Below are 16,764 nucleotides of genomic sequence, written 5' to 3'. Positions count from 1 at the left end.
GGAATGAACTACAATCTAAGGTGCTTCCACTTGCAATCCAATTAAATGTTTGTCAAAATGTAACATTATCTGGTTAAAAAAGGGAATGTTTGTTTATCAAATCTGTATGCTATATTCTGGAAATGTGATTTCATAGTGAAAATACCAGCAGTAAGGGGGAATAGGCAACTAACATCATGCTTTGAAGCAACATGCAAAGTATACATTTCAACAAATGAACTGACTACCTGCGACACTGGAGGTTCATGTAGATCCAACTGAAGCCTCTGAACTACATCTGTGAAATCCTCAGCATGAAAACAAACTACATCTTTGGTTATACGAGGCTGGTCACTCCTAGAAAAATGAAGACTTTTCCAGTGAGAATGTGCTACTAGACATCTTGAGAATTATACATGGGGCCCATTTGTATTCTAAATGTATGGTAAAGGTAAAGTAAAGGACCCCTGGATGTTAAATTCAATCAAAGGTGACTATGGGGTGTGGCACTCATCTCACTTCAGGCCAAGGGAACCAGCGTTTGTCCACAGACATCTTTCTGGGTCATGCGGTCAGCATGACTAAACCACTTCTGGTGCAACGGGACACCGTAATGAGTGCCAGAGCACACGGAAATGCCATTTAATTTCCTGCCACAGCGGTACCTATTTATCTACTTGCACTGGTATGCTTTTGAATTGCTAGGTTGGCAGAAGCTGGGAAAGAGCAATGGGAGCTCACCCAATTGCATGGATTCAAACCACCAACCTTCCGATCGGCAAGGCTCAGTGATTTAGACCTGCTCCATCTAAATGTATGACCGGGTCAGGGACCCACTCCCAAATCCCCCTAATTCTATAACGAACTAAGCTATGATCAGAAGGGCTCTGGGTAGACTGGGAATTCTCCACTTTCCGCAGAGGTCCACAGAAAACAAAAACTCAGTTTCACTTTGTTTCTATGGTGGTTCAAAGTTTAACTCAGGGTAGTTTATTATGACAAGACTGGAGAGCCCCTGGTCTATAACAATTTGCTTAGTACAAATGAAATATTCCTGACAAATATTGGTTTGTTGGTTTTTAAAGGTTCCATTTTCCTGAATATTCTAGTGCAGCATACTAGACAGCTTTCCGAATGATCTGCTCAAAGAATTCCAAGCATATTCTGACTTGCTACACCACACTTACCATTCACCAAACTGTACAGCTTTCAACACTCCAACAGCAGCTGTACTCTGCCAGTCAAATCCTTGCCCAACATGATCAGCATGGGCTCTTGTTCTGTCTTCAAAGAGAACTTCACGGGGTTCACTGGTCCGAGGTAGATACTGGAGGTTCTTTATTTCATTCATTGATCTATGAAGTGGGCAGAAGAGAAAGAAGGCTGTTAGAACTATGCTGTGGGGATGTCGACATCTTAAAACAAAAAAAGCTTCCCCATCTCTACTATAGAGGCAGTCATGTAATATTCAGAGATTTAGCTACAGTTTTACAGGTTTTCCTAGACTGAAAACAAATGATAGCAACAAATCTCAATGATGTTTTTTAAATCAAGGGCTCTGCATAACCTCTATAGTACTTCAAGATTTTAATAACTCAAATATAAAATGGAATTCTGATTACAGGAAGACTTCTAAAATGTGTTCAAGTGAAGACACTTACTAGCCCTAATCAAACTTCACCCTTAAGTGCAGCAAAGTCAGGGGTCAGTGAACATAGCCAAATGCCTCTAATAATATTTCAATTAAACAGTACCCAAAGAAGCTTAGAAAGTCATTAATATGGTGGCACTTTAAAAAGTCATCCATTTAATAAGATATAGAATTGTAATGCTCTACCTCTACACAAATATTATGCTGGTGTGTCCAGCTGTATTGCTATTCAGGGACACTACATGTCATAATTTGTACTTAGGTGCTTAAGCTGGAATATACTGCTACCCATTTCCTGGAGGAAGAAAAGGTTTTTAAAAGCTCCACATACTCTGCAACGTATAGTTTGAACTTCAAAACAATGGCACCATCAGTATACATGGCATTTTACCAAACAGAGGCAAGTCCCTGCCTGAAGGAGTTAAGAATACATGGCACTGAGGTGACTAAGAGAAAAGAACATGACTACAGTTCTGCAATGCATAGTTAAATTTCAGTATGGGAAAAGCTGGTACTAATTATATGATCAGCTGAGAGATCAGAATCAGTAAAGAGTTTTGTGAACTCAACTCTACGGCAAGCATTAAAACTTTCCTGTAAAATAAATTTAAGGAGTATTACCTCCGCCGTTTGAATGGTGACTTTGGCATATCAGCTGTTGGGATCATCTGTTCTCCTGGTCTTACCCACATTATGGGGCCATCATCACTTTGTGACCTGCATTGAAGTCTGAGGCTAGAAAGAGTACCCCAAGGTAAAGTCATCTGTATAAAGCAAAAGAAATCCAAATCAGGTGGTCAGCAAGACAGAATGCTACTGAACAGAGGCACAGCTTCCTTACTGAAAGGAAACCTACACACACAGAGAGAGAGAGAGAGATGTGTTTATAAAACCAGGATTATACTACATGGATATAATCATATATACACAAAATACGTCATATATATTCCACTCAGTCATGTGAAAACAGTGGGGTGGAGTGGGAAACCTCAGGCGTGGGGGCCGAATGCAAGACACACCTTCACCAGCTCTGCTTTGAGTCCTCCTCAAATGATCTTGCCTGGTTAGAATGTGTCATTGGGCCGTGGTAACATCTCTTGCTTAGTTGGATTTGTAAAACAACTTTGAATTTTGATACATGGAATGAAGCCTACTGTACAAAAGATAGGAACCACATCCTTTCACCCCCAGCCATGTCCACCACTGTCATGTGCACCCCCTCCCCACAAAAGAAGCCCCATTATGGAATGCCTCAGGCTGAGGAAAGTTCCCAGGTCCTGTAGTAGGCAGACTCATGTATTCATTATTATGCTTAACTATTCTGTGATTAATAATATGTTACAGGTTCTCATATGCAATAAAGTTAATTCTTACACGAAGAAATGGAGATTCTTCCAACATATCAAGAAATTCTGGGAAATAGTCTCCAACTTCTTCATCTACTGCTCCAACAAGACTGATCTGCCTCATCGGACCTGCTCTGTAGGTTCCACAGCAGTATGTTCGACTGACCTGTACAAATAAAGCAAAAATGTGTTTTTACTCCATACCATTGCATATACTTAATATAGTGTACTATAAAAAAATCCTTCCAGTAGCACCTTTAAGACCAACTAAGTTAGTTCTTGGTATGAGCTTTCGTGTGCAAGCACACTTCTCCAGATACACAGTGTACTATGTTATTGTGAAGTCTAAATGAGTACTGGAATTGACTGAATATAGTGAAGAAACAAACACTTGGATGTATGAGTGAATTTCTTCTTTTTGTAGGCAATTGGTTACAGGTTGGGCCCTTCTGAGCATAGATCATACAGCATTCATCTGCAGGGAAGAGCCATTACCACCCTGCATGAGGGAACCACCAAAACATCTAGAGAAAACTGAAGAACCGTGGACAGTCTTAAAGAATGCAAACAATTTGAACTAAAGGTGACAATCAAATGGAGAAGAACTGAAGAAAAAATTCCCCTGGTAGGTATCAAAACAAGTTGATTAGGCAGGTGCCCTGAACTGACATTATACCACCCTGAACAATACCGAAAAGGAAACAAAAGTTGAAACATCTGTTCATCCAAGTTTTTGCATTTCACCCAAAATGCTGTAACAAAAAGGATTCTAAGTGGAAAACTATTGTAAGCCATATAAGCAAATAATTTCCTATAGTCATCTCTTGTCAAGGAAACATATTTATTATGATTATTTTTAGTAATTGTGTATCCAAATACTAAAAAGTGGCTTTATTAAATTTACCTGTGGTGGAGAAAGATAGCTACCCAATTGACATCCTAAGAGACAAGGTTGATGAAGCATAGCAGTAAATAAACATTTAAGCTACTTTGGGAGCAATCCTATGCATCTCTGTGTACAGGCTATTGTGGAATTCCCCTGCTGTCTCCTCTCCACCGCCACCACATGAGCAGAAAGGGAGGTCCACTCCAGACACCTCCACATTGCAAAGTTTCCCCACTATGGATTCTTCTGCCACCATCTTCCAAAGATTTTTATGTAGAGTAAATTAACAGTTCATTGTAAACACCAAAGGTATGCTGTTCTAACTGTGCATAGTGTTAAAGGGAAAGGAAGGAAGAAGCTGTGTGAAAGCTCAATGCCCTTACACCTTCAGAGTGGCATTTAAGCAGCTCTAAAGTCTGAACTGGATTTCTTTCAGAAGCATATAGAATCATAGAGTTGGAAGGGATGCCTTATATACCGTATTGGCCCGAATATGAGCCACACCCAGACATAAGCCGCACTTTTAAAATTCAAGGGGAAAAAAGAAAAAAAGACAATACCCAAATATAAGCCGCTCCCTTAAAATTCCACAGGCACTCACACCTGTTCCGTTTTACCATATGTCTGTTTCAGCAGCAATATCGTAAAAGCCAGTTTTTGTAAGGTCACAAATTTAAGCTGCACTTTAACTTTCGTGGTTGGAATTTGGGGGGAAAGTGAGGCTTATATTCAGGCCAATACGGTAATATTTTGCACTTGGGTTCAAATGTTTAAATACAATGCACATACATTTTTCACCTCTTGTGAAGGGAATATGCACATTTTAACTGAAGTTTATCCCAGAACAAAGGCAATAATAAAGAATGGATCTTTCCTCTGCATACAATCATGTGTTTTGCCGATATGGATAATTTAACCGTCTATGTACCCTTCACAATTGATCTCAAGACTGAACATTCTGTATTCTGATATTGATACCAGAGTGCAAGTAGCATTTTTAAAATAAATATTCATTAATCATTCTTTATCAGACAGTCACAGAGGCAGTGTACAACCAACAAAACAAAAGGCAAGCTTAAAACAAGTAGAGGAATCCTACCACCGAATGAGGCTGATCTGGGATTCCAAGATACTTAAGCAATGTCCTGAACATCAGCTTTCATTTGAAAAAAACCAAAACAAGAAACTTGCAAAGAAGATATTGACTGCAATACATGCTCCAAACAAAACTTTACAGTCATACCTCGGGTTAAAGTAGCTGCAGGTTAAATCTTTTCAGGTTGCGTCCCCCGGTGTCCCGGAAGTAACTGAACGGGTTACTTCTGGGTTTTGCCACTTGTGCATGTGCGGACACTTAAAATGACGTCACACGCATGCACAGAAGAGGTGAATTGTGACCCGCCCACGCGCAGATGCAGGTTGCGTTCTGCTCAGGATGCGAACGGGGCTCCAGAATGGATCCCGTTCGCATCCAGAGGTACCACTGTACTTGGCAAACATCCTTCTAGACTCGCCTAAGAGGGCATAGACTTAGGCTATGTCCTATATTACCATACTAAGCTTCAGAAAGGGAAGAGAAACCTTGAACCCAAGCCAGGAAACGTACTAGTGTGGAAGAAACTGTTGGAAGGAACACATGGAAGTTGGAATATGATGCTGAACAAGGCTGTGGACAATAAATGACCAGTATTGGATGGATATGCACACACAGCAACAATTGCAGTAAATGCACCTATTGTTCCTTTTTCCTAATTGCATTTGCAGAAATTTGAACAAGTTTACTTAACTGAGTTACAAAGTAAAAAAAAAAAGTGTTGAGCTGAAAACCTCCTTCTGACAGTTCAAAATAGGTCCATATCACATGACTTTTAGACCAGCACACCTAAAAGTACATGAAAATTTGGGGACACATGCCCGTCCCCCCAGACCACCTGTTGTCTCAACTGCAATTGGACAGTCTAGAAAGCGCTTTAAAAACCTGTATGTTTCGGTGCCAAAAGATCAATATGCACTTTCCACTGAAACCAATGAAATGTCATAATAGAGCTGGTTAACCTGTGGCGCTTCATATGCTGCTGAACTACAGCTCCCATAATAATAATTTTCTGACTTGGGCAATTTTAGAATATACATATATAGCATTAGGATCAAAGTACATTAGAGCTAGGGAGTCTCTCAAAACAATTAATGTCAGTTAGAAAAATATGGAATATAATGTCTAATAAAAATAAAATTGATCAATTTTCACATGGCTAAATTGACTTTGTGGGGAAACCCAATTTTAAAAATTGGGAGAAAGATGGTAATATGAAAGAATTGCACAGAAGTGAGCATACTGACTCTGAACCAACTGACAGATGAGAAAGATGAATTTTACACATTCTTTTAAGAGACAACGCTATCAGCCCAATGGAAATATTTGCAGCTGCAACACATGGAAACAACTTTGTTTGGACCAGCAGCTTTTACAGCTTCTGAGGTACCAGAGATATTAGAACTGATCAAATACTCTGAAACTAAAAAGACTGCAATTACTTTTTATAGATATTTGCTATCAATGAATCAATTCGAAACACAGATTTTAAGAAATGAGTGGAACAAAGAATTGGATGTTCCTGTATTACCTAGATAGTGGGAAAGTGTTTCAGGTTCCTTAATAAAGGTGTCTATGGATCTGAAATTATCACTTATGCAACAGAAAATGTTTACAATCTACTGGACTCCATTATGTTTATATAGAAAAAGACTGTCTAAACCAGCATGTTGTTTGATATGTAATAAACATAATGCTTCTTTAAAACACATTGTCAATCACTTACTAAGTTTTCAGAGAAAGTATTGGATTGTATAAACATGACTGTGCAGAATTGGTTAGAATTTTCAGAGGTAAATATTCTATTGAATTATGTACCTACTATATGAAATTTGACAAGTAGACAATAGAAATGGATTTTTTGTGCCCTTACTAAAAAGGTAAAGGATCCCTGGACAGTCAAGTCCAGTCAAAGGTGACTATGGGGTGCGGCACTCAACTTGCTTCAGGCCGAGGGAACCAGCATTTGTCCACAAACAGCTTTCCAGGTCGTGTCACCAGCATGACTAAACCACTTCTGGTGCAACGGAACACCGTGACAGAAGCCAGAATGCACAGAAACGCCGTTTACCTTCCCGCCGCAGCAGTACCTATTTATCTACTTGCACTAGTATGCTTTTGAACAGAGCAACAGGAGCTCACCACCGTCATGCGGATTTGAACTGCCGACCTTCCGACCAGCAAGCCCAAGAGGCTCAGTGGTTTAGACCACAGTGCCACCTACGTCTCTCGCCCTTACTAGGGCCAAGAGACTGAGACTGATGCACTGGTAGGATAAATCTATGGCCTCTTTTAGTCAACGGATTAAGGATATGGCAACACTTGCAACTTATGGATTGCTTATAGATATAAACTTTGTATGGACAAGTATAAAGATATTTGGAACATGTTTATTAAAAAGATAGGTTATAAATAACCATATATATGGATAGTAATTACATTTATATACCTATATACTAGACAAGCATATATGGAGTTATAGCTGCTTGAATATATAGTGATATAATATACGTTCACCCACCTTTACTTTTTTATTATTTTTGATTCACTTTTAATTTCCAGTATATTTTGTTTTATTGAAATATTCTCAATAATAATAATAATCATGTTTGTTCAATGACAGGCTGGAAATGGGAAAGTAGGGAACTATGGTTCAAAAAGGCTGTGTACTAGTTGGAGTGGAAAGGCATTCAGAAACAGCCTAGATAGCACAAAATCTACATGGCTTTAAATTGCAGGGATTATCATCCTATATACAGACAAAGTTATAGGTTTGTTATTGAAGGAAAGGTAGTTGGAAGGCAGTAGCTGACAGAATTGTCTAGATTTTGGTTTGCGTTTCTGCCCTTACGCTGCTCTGTGAGTTTCCGGGTGAATGATATGCTTAGTTTCCAATACTCTTGGGTCTTTAGGATGACATCTCTTACCTGAGCATGAAAGTTTGAAATGGTTGTTGTTTCAATATCCTTCTTGCCAAGGATTTCCATTTTCACTGGAGTGTTAGGAAAATTAAAAGCAAAGTAATCCAAGAAGTCTGGCAAGTAGGCAGCTGCCCCATGAACTATAGCTAGAGCATAGTATGCTGCATTTTTCTCATTTTCACTGAATGTCAAAGCAAGAAACTCTTCTGCAAATCTCTCCATCTCCACTGGAGACAAAAATGAGAGTTCATCCATGTAGGCATGAAGAACCAGAGCTCCTCCATTTGACTGATGCTCTTCATGAATAAAGTTACTAAATTTAGTGCCTGTTTTTAAGAAGCTGCTGCGAACAGAATGCTCCTGGTGTGTAGTAAATGGAGACTGCACCCCCTGGGGTATCCTATATTCCTGCATGCCCAAATTCAACTGACACAGCTGCTCATCTTTTAGGTACCTAAAAGATTCCTTGTTTTCTTCCAAGTTATCACTCTCCCCTGGAGTCAAAATCTCTTTGTTGATACGGGTAAGACCAGCACACACAGTCTGCACTTCTTTATTATACATTTTCAGATGCCTCCCCCTCATATCTTCTCTGTGTTTCTTTTTCTTCTTTTTCTTTATTTTCTTTACAATAAGACTGTCAGCTCTCTGGGTCTTGCCATTTTCATCTCGGCTTTCTAGAAATAATAAGAAAATTAGAATTCTATTGTTGCACCATAAAAATAGTCAAGAACATTAGGAAGAAAAGCCCTGACCCACCTCCCGGACACTCAGTGTGAAAATCTTCACAGTTTTCAGTGCTTGGATATATCAGGTTAGGAATTTGGATCTCAGAAAGAGAACATATTATGACACCTTCAAGACTAGCAAACTTAATATGTCCTAAGTGTAAGGTACCATGAGACTTTTTTTGCTGGAATAGACTAACCTCTGAAAAGATTTTCAGTAAGTTATGGGGGAGGGGGGGAGTTACTGCATTGCTTTACCTTTGAAAATCAAGACAGTAGGTTTACAAAAAAAAAGAGCTACTTTCTGCATTATTAAGTGCTCCTGTACGTGATTTAAACAACACATAGCAGTTCAAGAAGGATTTGTTTACACATTTATCCGTTAGTTAAACAGTAGTATGTCAAGCCTATTTGAGAATTGTGAGTAGGGCTGTTTTGATGCTGTAATTCTGTAACAGGCATAGGCACACTCGGCCCTCCAGATGTTCTGGGACTACAACTCCCATGATGCCTAGCTAATAGGACCAGTGGTCGGGGATTATGGGAATTGTAGTCCCAAAACATCTGGAGTGCCGAGTTTGCCTATGCCTGTTCTATAATGTAAAATTCAGATAAAATAAGCTGAGCTTGTGAAGTGATGAGCAATTACTGGTGAACTTTCAAAAGGTAAAGATAAAGGGACCCCTGACCATTAGGTCCAGTCGTGACTGACTCTGGGGTTGCGGAGCTCATCTCGCTTTATTGGCCGAGGGAGCCGGTGTACAGCTTCCAGGTCATGTGGCTAGCATGACTAAGCCGCTTCCGGTGAACCAGAGCAACGCACAGAAACGCTGTTTACCTTCCTGCCAGAGCGGTACCTATTTATCTACTTGCACTTTTTGACGTGCTTTCGAACTGCTAGGTTGGCAGGAGCAGGGACCGAGGAACGGGAGCTCACAAAAAGGTAGAGTGGTGCTAAAAGATTTCTAGTGCCTGAGGGTAGTGCTTCAGTACTTTATATAATAGCATCTCATCCCTCCTATGACCAGCAAACCCAGAACTAAGCATAATAGTAAACAATTAATTAAGCACAATGGCTCAGTGATCTATCCTGGCATTCTCCAGGTTAGCTTATTGTTTATTGTAGTGTGGTGGACTCAATTAAAAGTAATGGATTTGCCATTTAACTCACTTCACAGCCTGGGATCGGGATACCTGAAGGAGCGTCTCCACCCCCATCATTCTGCCCAGACACTGAGGTCCAGCACAGCGGGCATTCTGGCGGTTCCCTCACTGCGAGAAGCAAAGCTTCAGGGAACCAGGCAGAGGGCCTTCTCGGTAGTGGCACCCGCCCTGTGGAACATTCTCCCATCGGATGTCAAAGATATAAACAACTATCTGACATTTAGAAGACAGCCCTGTTTAGGGAAGTTTTTAATGTGTGACATTTTAATGTATTTTTAATCTTTGTTGGAAGCCGCCCAGAGTGGCTGGGGAAACCCAGCCAGATAGGTGGGGTACAAATAATATATTATTGTTATTATTATACCTTAGGAGCTACACAGAGAGAGATCTTCAACAAGAACCCTTCTTTGGGTGCCCCCATCATAGGCGTAGCCGGGGGGGGCAGGGAGGGGAAGCTGTCCCTCCCCAAATTAATAAAATTCAATAAAAATACATAGTAAACTGAGGTTCTGCCCCCCCCCAACAAAAGGCCTGCCCCACCAAAAAAATCATGGCTATGCCCATGGCCCCCATATCTGAGGCATGGTGGGCTACATGAGAAAGAGATTAATAAGTGGTGACATCTCAACTGTGGAAAGCTCTTCCTGCTTCACTTGGCATGTCCCTTAATACTTATATTGCCAAATTTTTATAATTTTTTTAAAAAAATGTTTCTACTGCCTAGTGTTGGTTCTTAATTCTGCTAGATACTTTTATGCTCCTTGATATTGTGGTGCTTTATAATGCTCTTGTTTTGTTAGTTTTTGTAACCAGAGCTGGACTGGATGCAGAAAATACAAGCAATCCTGATTATCAGTACAAGGAATCAGCCTGTGCATCTTGTATATATGTACCCTGGCAGACAGGATAGGAAAAGTGCATTTGCTCAATCCACTTTTACTCCTTCACAGACCAAGGCAGCTCAGACGTGCAGAATGTTTCTTCATGCCAGACTTGGACAGCAACAGAAGACAGAACATAAAAGGACATCGTCACTATTTCTCATGTTTGAAGTTTTTGCACTTCAAATTTTCTAAGAAGCCCACACCATTGACCATTATTAATTTATTGTTCCCTCCAAGTCCTGAAAAAAAGGAAGGAAGAATAGAGAAGCAGAATTCTGCGGAGGCATTATGCAAAACCAAAAGACAGTCACTAGAAGGATTACAGAGACAAATAACTCTGTTTGTTATTTGACAGACTTTCTATAACACTGATAGGTACTGTTCATCCTGGAATGAATTAGTATTGTATTTGGTTTGAACACTTGAAGCTGCATGCTTCTGAAGTTTAACTTGCCCAAGATTTAAAAAAAGTTGCTGGAGCTTCCAGCCATGAACTAATGTTACATAATTCTCTAAGTAGGCAGAAGAGTGGTCTAGAAATAAGTCAAACAGTAATAAAGGGGCTCCCCATCCCACACGTTAAGTTGCTGAAAAAGAAAAACGATTGAGGGACAACTAGGAATGGATTGCTGTGTGGTCAGTTCTGGTACTAAAAACAAAACTTTGGACTAAGCATATACTCAGAGGCACCACTTCCTTAATTTTAAATGGATGTCTGTCCCTCACAAGCCACTATTTTGCACCTGGCCTCAGCTGGTAGATCTCAAGTAGTGGGCGGTGGGCGTGTGTTTGTGTGTAATAGGTACCGTATTTTTCGCTCTATAAGACGCACCAGACCACAAGATACACCTAGTTTTTGGAGGAGGAAAACAAGAAAAAATATATTCTGAATCTCAGAAGCCAGAACAGCAAGAGGGATCACTGCACAGTGAAAGCAGCAATCCCTCTTGCTGTTCTGGCTTCTGTGATAGCTGCGCAGCCTGCATTCACTCCATAAGACGCACACACATTTTCCCTTACTTTTTAGGAGGGAAAAAGTGAGTCTTATAGAGCAAAAAATACGGTAATTCTACAAGGTCTGCTCATTTCCTGCCTTAAACTCCTAGAAAGGCATTTATTTATTTTTTTACAGAAGAGTACTTTACAGACATAATCAGATTGTGGGCCATCAGGTAAAATAGAAGACAACAAGCTTTTTCTGTTCAACACTACTCTGAAGAACATTCACAAGCTCAGAAACATATACAGGGAATATGACAGTGAGAACCTATTAACCCAATATTCAAACAGCTGGTTTTTTGAGCAGGATGTGAATGCAAGCTTTACACATCCCTCAGCACTGGTGGAACTTGTAGCAAAGTAACACAGTATCTAGAAAGTTTGTGGGAGGGACAATCAGAGCCTTAGGCTGCAATCCTAAATGTATTTACCGTACTTGAAATTAAGTCTAGTTTATTACAAAGGGGCATAGTGTTGAGCAAAAGTGGTTAGGAACAGACTGTTGCACCTACATTAGGAGCTTACTGCCAAGCTAGATAAGACACCTCTTGTCATGTCTAGTTTGGACCTTAAGAGACAGGTACTCATAATCCTGTTCTTTAAATAAACATAATTTAAAAATGGAACACAATCCAGAGAATATTAGGTGAATCCAGGTGGCAATCCAACATCCATTTACTAGAAAATAAGACCTATAAAACCAATGCTACAATCCTATGTACACTAAAGTAAGCCTGAATGAAATTAATGGCTGTTACTTCTGTGTAAACAGACATCTATAGGATCATGCATCATATTCTCAATGGGATGGAATGATCCTGGGAAATTTAGTTTACACACCCTCCAGTACTATACTATACAGAGGTACCTTGGGTTAAGTACTTACGGTAATTCGTTCCGGAGTCTGTTCTTAATCTGAAACTGTTCTTAACCTGAAGCACCACTTTAGCTAATGGGGCCTCCGGCTGCTGCCGCACTGCCGGAGCATGATTTCTATTCTCATCCTGAAGCAAAGTTCTTAACCCGAGGTACTATTTCTGGGTTAGCGGAGTCTGTAACCTGAAGCGTATGTAACCTGAAGTGTATGTAACCCGAGGTACCACTGTACAGTACTATACTATACGAATGGGGAAATTCCTGTGCATTAATGGGGAGGAAAAAGCCAGTGGTGTGGCCTCACAGGTGATATGATCAAATGTGCCACTAACAGAAACTATGAATGCATGCAAGCAATTGGCACCAATAATGAAAAGCAGTGTGGCAAGCCAGATACTACAAGTTAATTCATATGCACAAAATACTATATATGCCAGTTAGAGGATATGATCACTCTGGGGAATTTTCTAGTGGCAAAAGATGGCAATCCTGCATAGATCGTAGTATGGCCACTCTAGAAAAAAACCAACCTGGCCTGAATGGTATTCAGCAACTACTGTTCAGTTGCAAACGCCCGCTTTTTTGCCAAGGCACTTGAGAGAGTTGTAGCAGTGCAACTGCAGAATTCTTGGAGAAAACAGATTATCTAAACCCATTCTAATCCGGATTGGGACTGAATCAGTTTTGGAAGACTTCATTAATTACCCTAATCAAGAGGACAGGGAAGCCATGACTCTGCTGCAAGTGTTCAATCCCCCAGCAGCTTTTGACATTATTAAGCCTAGCATTTATGGGAGATGGGTATCAGGGAACTGTTTGGCAATGGTCCCGATCTAATCTCCTGGCACAGTTCCAGAAGATGCCATTAGATGAATTCTTCTCACCCCCTTGTTCTTGATCTATGGGATGCTGCAGGGCATTGTCTCCAATGTTATTTAATGTCTTTATGAAGCTTCTGGGAGCAGTCATTAGGATCGAGGTGTCACCAGTATACTGATGATACCAAACTATTTCTCCGTAGCACCTGAACTGAGAATGGCTGAGCAGGCCTTGGATGCAATGGTGGGCTAGATGAGAACTAAGTCCAAATCCTGGCAAGATGGAGGCTCCATGGGAGAGTGGTTCCTGAGCCCCAGGAGTGGGTAAGTTCCTGCTCTGGATTGAGTCACGTTTCCCTGAAGGAGCAAGTGCATGCTTTGGAGTGTTCCTAGTTCTAGCTCTTTCACTAGTGCCACAACTGTCACCTGTGAGTAGAAGTACATTTTTATCAGCTTCGGCTGGTAAGACAACTGTGGTTGTCATTAGGTTGTCATTAGATTGGAATAGCATATGTAGGGATATACTTGAAGTTGGCCTAAAGCTTAATTGGGCTGGTCGGTTTAATCCAGCTCCTGTGGCAGTTTATCTCCTGGGGTAAAATCTTTTTAAAAAGCTCCACAACGTCAATCCTAAAAAAAGCTCATGCTCACTTCATCAAATCTGGCCCTCTTTCAAAAAGGTTTGGGCACCCCTGAGTGCAGCTAATGTAGATCACAGTAGCAAGGTTGCTTGAGGGGGCAAACTACCACCAGTATAACATACTTTATTTACATGATTTGAAGTGGCTGCCTGATACCACACCAAGTTCAAGGTATTGGTACTAATGTAAAAGGCCCTATACTACTCAGGACCAATTTACTTTAGAAATCATCTTATCCTTTATACAATCAGTAAGTCACTGAATTCTGTGGAAGAGTTTCTCCCTCAGTTCCCAAAATATTAGACGTTTGCTCCACAGCAACCGAGAGCAGGGCTTTCATTATGGCTGCTCCTGATTTGTGGAACCTCATTCCTGTAGATATGACAGGCACCCACTATTCCTATTTTTCAATAGGCTTTTGCAGCTGGATGAGAAAGTCTCTGCCTTGGATGTTCATTTTGTATTGTTTTTATACCTATCAATTATTTTTGTACTTTTTAAAAAACAAACTATTTTTTCTTTTTTTTGTGATATGTTTGTAAATTGCCTTGACGCATGTTGAAGTCAATTCATAAATAAATAAAATTCCCAAATCCCTGTGCAGTGTGCGTGCAGATTCATTTGGAGAAGCTGCTAGACAGAAAGAGAGCAAGTAAGCAAGAGGAAGCAGCTAGGGAATATAGAGCGCCAGCACAACCAAGGAAGACACCATACAAAACTACAATAGTTATTTTAGGCACCACTGATTATTTGTTGCACTGCCTTAAGTCAGAATGATTTATCATCAGTCACAACAAGTCCCTGAATACAGCAAGTACCACTCAAATAGCCTCCTGAATTCATCTCGCTGAGATCAAAGCTCAATAAGTTGCTATGACAGGTTTCAGAAATGCTGAGTAAAAAGGAAGCCATAATTATATACTCCTAACAACTTAATGCCCCAGCAGCTAACAATGTCTTATTTTGTAACACACCTATAAATTGCTTATTCTGGATCCTTATAACAACAACAAAAAATCAAATCATGCTTCATAGCTGAGTGAGCATTTTAAAGACCCTTCAAAAGGCTATTCTGCTTTAAGAGGAAGGACTCTTATAAGAAAAAAGGCAGCTCTGTAATGTTACTTTGTTGGTGTTACTGTTTGTAAAGTAACATGTTGCAATATAATAGACAATTATAAAGAAGAGATCCAGAAAAGTGATACCAATTAGAAAAAAACCTCAATTTTTTTTTTGGGGGGGGGGAGTAACCTGATGGATTTTCAACAAAATTGGGCAAGCAAAATATACGGACAGTGTCATACTGCACCCAAGGGATCAAATGTCTAGGATTCAGACATCTGAAGATTTAAACAACTGAGCAGCAATGGATTGAGAAGTCCCCTACCCCACCAAGAGAGATGAAAAATTAATGTATTAAAAATTGAGGCAGACCATCATATTGTAGAATTTTAACTCTTAAGCTCTATCCTTGGATATTTTATATTAAAGTGAAATGTACTGCCCAGTGCTATCATAAGAATTAATATCAAAAATGGCTAACAAGTGATTGTATCTAGATACTAATGTGAACTAATCCTTCTAGTAAGTTTCAAGATGCCTACTGAAATTATAGCCTTTGGGTATACAGCAAACCTCAACAATTTCAAAGCCCATCTGGTCCACACAAAAGGTATCAAAAGTAGTGGCTTATCCAGGTAGATATTTTTGTATCAGCATTGATCAGTGAAGCTGACTAGCAACTGGCAGACTCCCATGTTTTAAAGTCACAGAGACAATGGCTCAGGATGGAACTCAGAAGCACCGAGTGGCACTATTTCTGAAAGTATTCATGTAGCTGTCCAATTGTTGTTGGCTTCCAACTCCTGTGAACACCACCAGCAAGGCCAATGGTAATTGTTGGTGGAGGTTGGAGCCCAGCAATATCCTAGGGCCCATGCAATTAAGACAAGAGATGCCGAGATTCTGGATCTCATGCAGACTCAGAACCTGCATTCTACTTATTTGCTACTCCCAACTACATCAGCACCAATGTATCATCAAATTAGACTGTCTCTGGCCCCTTTCACCAGCAGTAAGCCATGCCAGCTTGAAGAAGCTACACAGTGTAGGCTGAATTTTCTCACCCAGATTCTGTGCTTTGCTTCATCCCCAAGTTTCCCCTTTGATGGTAAGCTTCAATGGTTATCAATAGGAAGCTTTCCACAAAACCTGACCTATTTTACCAGTGGATTCTTTTACTAGGATTTGTTAGCTACCAGTTGAATATAGCAAGTCAAAATCATCCCTAGAAAAAAGGATTTTCAGAAAAAATGTAAACAAATGCTTTTTTACTTATTTCAGACTGTGATTACCATGTGTGTGGACTTATTGGCTGCATTCATACATAGTGCCAACCTATGGTTTGTTCAACATATCATCTCATGCACAAGCCATGTCTTGTTTCTCCAGAATTCAGTTTGTTTTTCATCAGCTCTTGCCACAAGCCCCTGCAACTTAATCAAGGCTGTTGGATTCCAACATAACACCAACATACTGTATTTTAAAAACAATGATTGGCTTATAAGGGAACTGCAAACCATAGCTTCACATGGTAGTTATTTGCAAACAAAGCTATTGTGTGGCTGATTTACAAGTGTGCCCATGTTTGTAATGGTCTTGGCATTATGCTCAGTACATAAATTACCCTTACTGTCTGACTACAGGATTCCTGTGAGGACCAAGCACTAAGGCTTGGTTCACAAATAGCACTAAACTAAACTATAGCACAAACCACCA

General features: G+C 40.1%; 1 protein-coding gene across 1 annotated transcript in view; it reads right to left on the bottom strand.

Moving 5' to 3' along the window:
* Window positions 1-16,764, bottom strand: part of RSBN1 (round spermatid basic protein 1) — a 32,531-nt gene that overhangs the window by 6,789 nt on the left and 8,978 nt on the right. The window contains exons 2-6 of the mRNA XM_081009859.1: window positions 7,883-8,553; window positions 3,005-3,142; window positions 2,252-2,394; window positions 1,167-1,334; window positions 228-336 (exon numbers count right to left, since the gene is read on the bottom strand). Coding sequence (XP_080865985.1) covers window positions 228-336; window positions 1,167-1,334; window positions 2,252-2,394; window positions 3,005-3,142; window positions 7,883-8,553 — 1,229 coding nt within the window. The remainder of the gene's footprint in view (window positions 1-227; window positions 337-1,166; window positions 1,335-2,251; window positions 2,395-3,004; window positions 3,143-7,882; window positions 8,554-16,764) is intronic.

The sequence above is a fragment of the Podarcis pityusensis genome (genome assembly GCF_964106645.2).
Source record: "Podarcis pityusensis genome assembly, chromosome: 6".
Taxonomy (NCBI): Eukaryota; Metazoa; Chordata; class Lepidosauria; order Squamata; family Lacertidae; genus Podarcis; species Podarcis pityusensis.
The sequence above is the reverse complement of the archived record's forward strand: the minus strand, read 5'-3'. Positions and strand labels throughout refer to the sequence as shown.